Raw genomic sequence first — 6,569 nt, 5'->3', positions numbered from 1 at the left:
GGATGAGAGAGAAGGCTAATCGCTCTCTCTCTCTCTATCTCTCCTTTTCTTTGACCATCTCTCTCCTATAAGAAGATTCGCAGGGCTAGAGTCCATTCTATCCCTCTTCTATATCTCCGTCTCTCTCTCTCTCTCCAAAGAGCAGCAGAGAAGGAAGCGAAGAGAAACAAACCCCTCCATCGCTTTCGACGGCCTGGATCCGCTCCACGCAGGATCGTACGGCGGCACGGGGCTGTCGCTTTCCTCCGGGTACGTGCTCTCCTCTCCTCCATGGTTCGGCTCCCATGTTCCTATCGCCATCTCGGCTGAAGCTTCGAATTGGTTTTTCTTTTCCGGTTGAAATATTTGCAATCGGGTGTTCCCAGCCTAATCCTATTTAGCGTCCCGTCCCTTCCTCCACTCAAATCCGATTCATGTCTGGGTTTTTTTTGGGGGGGGGGGGGGTGTCTGCCGTTGGCGGCTACCCGAGTTCGAAACGGCGGCTGCTGTTTCGGTTGCCTTTTAACTGGATTATTGTGGTGTTTGAATACGTGCTTGGCTGTTCTATGACGAACTGAGGGGGTTTTGGGCGGCCACAGGCGTGTGGAGCGTAACAAAATGCCAGCTTTCCGATGTCTGTCCTATGCTCTTCTTTCCCAAACACCGTTTCAAGCATTTTTCCCTCGATTTCTTTGCTTGTTTGCATTACTCTGCAAATACCATTTTTTTTTTTGCTGTTTATCGAACAGCCTTTACCTGGGCACTCCATTTTCCTTGATGTGCACTTGAGGGCCCTTTCGTTCGTGGGAATCGCCAACAGATTTCATCCGATTTGATGTTCGCATCTTCAATTCTTGACTTTTTCAGCATTGCAAAAGCTGCTGCCTTCAGCTTTTCCGTTTTCTTAATTTGGAGGCGGTGTACGGCTCACTGTTTGGGCTAATTATTTCCACAGTATTTATATAATGAGGTATTTTATATTTCTTTTGAATTGCTTCTTTGTGTCCCTCTTTTTCGTGCAAATGGTAGAGCAAGTAGTACAGCTAGAGCCTAGAGCAATAAACTTGTCCAGTAAAAGTGTGGCTTTTATGATTCAATAGTACAGCCTGACGTTATTATGTCAGATTTGGATTTTTGTTCTAAGCAAGTGATTATTCATAGATATGCTGGACCATTCATGACATGTCTACTTGTTGCTACTGGTTTATTTCCTTGGCCTTAGTGGTACATTATTCAATCTGTAGCAAGTGTTAGAACTACATGGTGCTCTCTTCTGGAAGAGAGGTGAATTTAAGTGTTCCTGAAGTTCAGTAAGATTTTGAATGCTTATATAGTCATATGCTACTATGGATATTTTGCAGATAGTATTTGCCAAAGTTGTTACAATGGAGGTCAATGGTCATCACAAACCTCGAAGAGAATATAATGGCCGCGAGTGCAATGGTGTAAAACCACTCAATAATTGTGTTGATGTCGATCCATGGATGGCATGGGCATACAAACCTCGAACGATCTCGCTCTTGCTCATGGGAACATGCTTTTTAATGTGAGCTCAGAGCCTTTTATCAGTGGAAATTTTTCGGATAGGAACATGCTTTTTAGAAATAATAGTGTATGACCCGCTGTGGTATTTTTGGTAAACCTTTTCTCCAATTTGAACCACCTTTGTTAGAATTATTAAATAAATACTTAACAGTTGCACAAGAATACTATGTTTGACGAGAATTGTTTTATGCTCTTTATCAGTTGGGCAAGTGGTGCTCTCGATCCAGAAAGGAGCTTCTCTGCTGATCGTATTTTGTCGGTTAAAAGGTATTCCTCTTATTCGAGGCTAAGAAAATGTTTATTTCTCCTAAGCACTCACCGTTGGAATCTGTTAGAAGATAACCCTTAGTAGGGATAATAATTTGCAAGGATTTTTCATCTTCTATTGCTTCCTTTCGCATCTCTATATATTATGAAGATCCATCTATTCTACACTCAATATTTTCTGATCACCATTTTTCTTCACCTCATGTGCTGATTACTATTTTAAGGCGGGCTTTTGTACTTGCTAATATGTTTCTCTCTTGTCAATAGGGGTGTATTCGCAATGATCGCTGTTTTTTTGGCTTACTCTTGTCTTCAGGCACCTTCAACGTGAGTTACAAAATTCTTTATCCTAAGTCTTATTATGGTTTATATGGCCATATAGATATAAATAGGGATAATATACACTTGTATGGTACAAAAGTGATTCATTACTGCATGCTCCATGTTCAGTTTAACGTCTGAATATCTTTGATTTTGTTAATATGATTCAGCCAAAAACCTTTCCCCTTGATGTATACTTTACGGTTGCACTCAAAGAGTGCTTCATATGTTTTTTTATGGTACACTTTTATGAGTGAAGTCATATTTTCTGATAATAAATTGATAATACTTTCTCGCTTCATACTTCTCCCCTGATGACATGGGATTGTTTTCTTTTTTGAAACGAACATGGAATTACTTTATTTCCTCTAAAGAAAAGCATTGCTTCCTTGCAGCCTTCTCTATATATTTTGTTTTGTGGTAACTGGAGTTTATGCAAACTGTTACTGACATTTACTTCCATTATGATTTAGTGTACTCATTAGACCACATCCTGCCATTTGGAGGCTGGTCCATGGAATGGCAGTTGTTTACCTTGTTGCCCTCACTTTTTTGCTTTTCCAGGTGAGTGCAGTTTTTCTATTAACCTTGTTCAATAATTCTTTTAAGATTCTTCCACTGCATGAATTTGGTGCAACGAGTATAGCTTAGTTTGAAACTAGGGTGACTAAAGAGAGTTGGGACATATCCTGGTAGCTTGTTTATGCAGTAGCCAGTAGGGACATTTCCAGATGGCATATTATAATTTTCAGAGGACAGAGGCTATTCTGTAGGTAGTCAAAATGCCAACGGCACTTTGTCAAATCTCGTATGATATTTACAAAAAAAGTAAAATCCTCTGACTGTTTTGAGCGCATCAGAAGTCGATTTCAGTCCAAATTTAATTTAGTATGCATCATTTTATTTGTTGTTAAGCAATTGTGCAACTGCTTTAATATGATTTTCCATATGTTTCTTTAATAGGGGTGCTTTCACCCCTTCCCGCTGAGGATTGAAACCAGGTCAGGAGTTACACACTCCTGTGCTTGCACCATGTGCAGCCGATCGCAGTCCCAGATTCTTTCCCCCATATCGTTACTCTGATGCTATATTATTTTATTGGTCAGTGTATCATCCTAATAAGATAAAACAATGTTTTAGCAGATCAGAGTTCAGTGGCAAAGATAATATAGAAAAGATAATTAAAATGTTGTCCAATGGCATTTCATATTTTCTTTTACTTCATTTTGCAGACTCGTGATGATGCTAGGCAATTCATGAAGTATCTTCATCCTGATCTTGGTGTTGGTAATGCAATTTATTTTCTAATCTGGTACAATAGTGTAGAATTAAGTGCTTGAGTAAATCCTGATTTGCTTTATCTGCATTTGAGCAGAATTGCCTGAAAGATCTTATGGAACTGACTGTCGCATATACGTACCTGATCATCCGAAAAGCAGGTTTAACAATGTTTATGTATGAAGACTTCATTCACCGACCTTCTTTCCTTTCTGTTCAATTTCATTTCTCATATACTTCTGGCTGAGCAGTCTTGAATATGCTTCAAGTTACTGATTTGAATATAGGTTTTTTCTAGGAGATCATTTTTGATGAGTTTGTTATTGCTCATATCCTTGGTTGGTGGGGTAAGGCTATAATGATACGAAACCAACCACTTTTGTGGGTGTTATCAATTGGCTTTGAACTTATGGAGGTATGGACTCTTTATGTTATGTGGTCAAATTATTTTTTACCTGTGCCTTTTGAATTTAGATTCCTTATGTATTGTTGTTATATGCACTGCAGCTCACTTTTCGTCATATGTTGCCAAATTTTAATGAGTGTTGGTGGGACAGCATTATCCTAGACATATTGATCTGCAATTGGTTTGGTGAGATTTTTATGTGGTTTCAGTGTTTTCTTATACATGGTAGAAAATACCCCTATTTGTTTTGCATTTAGCACATACTGAAATGAACCTTTTGTTCTATGGCTTTATTGCATCATCAGAAACACAAGTTTACTGAGGTATAATTGCCGATTAAGTGGAATCCACTAATGTCCAGAAAATCTCAATATACCTTAGTGCTTTTGTTGTGTGTGTGCCCTTGGTACATTATAGATGAACTATGTTGATTACAAAGAGGAAAGATCGGTGTTCTTAGGATGAGGAGCAAAGCTGTGGAGTTTTGTAAGAATTGTACATCATGAACAACTTCCTTAGATGCTGAGTTTAGCGAGTGTTGCTGTGCATATCTTGGTAATCATGGTGGTTATACTTGTGTCTCTTAAGTTTGTTGGTTCTCCTTTATATACATGTTCTGTTTAAATCTCAGACTGATTGTGGCCTAATTTAGGCATTGATATTTACCTACTAGGTTTCAACCTTTCTTGACTGAGATCATTTTGTCTATGCTTCAGGTATTTGGGCTGGAATGAAGACTGTGAGATACTTTGATGGGAGGACATATGAATGGGTTGGCTTGAGTCACCAACCCAACATTATCAGTAAGGTATGTTCATTGGATGTTTAGGCAAATGAGCTGTGCTGCAAAGCATGCATCGGCGCTGGATCTTTTTCCCAGTTTTGGTGGATGTTCCTCTTTGAGGGAACATATTGGCTCCCCAACTGTACATAATGTTTGTCGTACTTTAGTCTCATGATAAGGTGATAAGTCCTTGACATGTGGGATGTGCTGAGAAACCAAGACAAAGATATGTTCTGTCAATTACAATATCCCTTAGCCGGTCTGGACTTGTGTTGTTTGAGTACAATCTCAAGTTTTTCAGTGCAACAGCTCATGCTTCATATATTTTATATTTATGATAGATTAACTGCACCTCATAAGACTTAGCATGAAAGAAAATAGATAAAAGACAGGTTCTCCCTTCTCTGTTTTCTTCCATGTTCGTAGAAACTAACAGACTCCAAAGTTATAATTTTTCTCCATCAGTAATTTTCTTTCAAGCTATGCGTGGCTGTGTTTTCAGAAAGTACCAGCTTTTGAATCTTGATGTGATATTGATAAGTGGCTTTTCTCGGAGTTTATTTATTTTAGCCTTTTCTTCTCCTTAGGTCAAAAGGACACTAGGCCAGTTCACACCAGCACGGTGGGACAAAGATGAGTGGTACCCTTTACTGGGTCCTTGGAGATTCATCCAGGTGCTGAGCCTTTGTATTGTTTTCATGGCTGTTGAACTGAACACATTCTTTCTCAAGTTCTGCCTTTGGATTCCTCCGCGGAACCCCTTGATTGTCTATCGACTAGTTCTTTGGTGGTTGATTGCGATACCAACCATCCGTGAGTACAATACCTACTTGCAAGACAGGTATAATTTTGAAGTTACTTGGCTCAGACTTTACAAGATTGCTTTACAGTAATCCGTATGCAATTTGGACAACCTACTCTGTATTTCGTCTCAACATTACTGCTGTGCCAAGAGCAGCAATATTGGATGTTCAGTCTTCTGACTATTAACTATTTGACAGGCTCACATGCTATACATGACAGTGTACATGTGCTGGCATGTTGGCTATAAAAGGCTACTGTCTACTAGACATTGATTGCATGTGAACTGCGCATATCATAACATTTTGGAATTAACAAGTTAATTTATACTTGTAGCAATTAGTCTTGCCATAAGTAATTATGTGATAATTGGTTTCAGGAAACCTTTTAAAAAGGTGGGATCTTTCTGCTGGCTTTCCCTAGCTATATGCATTGTAGAGCTTCTAATCTGCATCAAGTTTGGACATGGTGAGTGCCGCTCCGATTTCTCTGTCCTTGTAACTTGCAAGGAATCTTTACCTCCTACCATGCTGACTGCATTGGATCCTGAACAGGCCTCTTTCCAAAGTCAATGCCGTCATGGTTGATCACATTCTGGACGGCAGTGACCTTGCTTCTCGTGATCTTCCTTCTTGTGTGGACTTACAAAATTTACCGAACAATGATAAGGAAAAGGTTATGATTTGTGACCAACATTATTTATTTGCCCTTATTCTTTGCTCCATTCAGCATTATGGTGTACATAAATATTTATTCAAATTGTGTACATGTAGCAGTAGCCAACATTGGAGATATCAAGAGGATTATCCATGAGAAATTTTATGCCTTGCCTTCCTATTCCATCAGCAAAGTAGGATAGTCCCCGCTTTTTATTTTGTAATGATGTACGTTGTCGGTCAGCTCTGAAATGTGGAGTTCCCTTGACGCAATCTATGAAATAATGGATGTGGATCTTTCTTTTCCTGTTCTATGAGCTCTTTGGTTGTACCCTTGCTTTATTTGTTTTTTAGTTATGCCTAATGAAAGAAGATCAACTTCCAATTTGATGTTTGGATTGCAATAAAAGAAAGATGATTGATGTTTTGCCTGATTAAAAACTAGTAACTTGTGAATTTGAATTCTAAGGGCTGTTTGACAGAGCTTTAAGAATTTATGAAGCTGTAGCCATCTTGTGTCCATTTTAGACGA

The 6,569-nt window shown here is 38.9% G+C and overlaps 1 protein-coding gene across 1 annotated transcript; it reads left to right on the top strand.

Annotated features, from left to right (window-relative positions):
- Positions 1 to 275: 275 nt before the first annotated feature.
- LOC133905317 (CDP-diacylglycerol--serine O-phosphatidyltransferase 1-like) lies at positions 276 to 6,354 on the top strand. The gene is made up of 14 exons (XM_062347114.1): positions 276 to 949; positions 1,141 to 1,263; positions 1,341 to 1,525; positions 1,726 to 1,791; positions 2,059 to 2,118; positions 2,586 to 2,676; positions 3,345 to 3,399; positions 3,488 to 3,567; positions 3,689 to 3,805; positions 3,898 to 3,982; positions 4,513 to 4,604; positions 5,168 to 5,421; positions 5,761 to 5,849; positions 5,936 to 6,354. Exons 2-14 carry the CDS (start codon positions 1,240 to 1,242, stop codon positions 6,061 to 6,063), a joined length of 1,326 nt encoding a protein of 441 aa, XP_062203098.1. The 5' UTR covers positions 276 to 949; positions 1,141 to 1,239; the 3' UTR covers positions 6,064 to 6,354.
- Positions 6,355 to 6,569: the final 215 nt, after the last annotated feature.

This window comes from Phragmites australis, chromosome 1, assembly GCF_958298935.1.
Source record: "Phragmites australis chromosome 1, lpPhrAust1.1, whole genome shotgun sequence".
In the NCBI taxonomy this organism is placed as follows: Eukaryota; Viridiplantae; Streptophyta; class Magnoliopsida; order Poales; family Poaceae; genus Phragmites; species Phragmites australis.
This window is presented reverse-complemented; position numbering and strand designations above follow the sequence as displayed.

What these genes read in the sequence shown, in the direction of transcription:
- LOC133905317 (XM_062347114.1), top strand. Translation starts at nt 1,240, where the DNA reads ATGGTGCTCTCTTCTGGAAGAGAG. An exon ending in ATGGGAACATGCTTTTTAAT is followed by an intron (nt 1,526 to 1,725) that starts GTGAGCTCAGAG and finishes GCTCTTTATCAG; the next exon opens with TTGGGCAAGTGGTGCTCTCG. An exon ending in AATACCTACTTGCAAGACAG is followed by an intron (nt 5,422 to 5,760) that starts GTATAATTTTGA and finishes AATTGGTTTCAG; the next exon opens with GAAACCTTTTAAAAAGGTGG.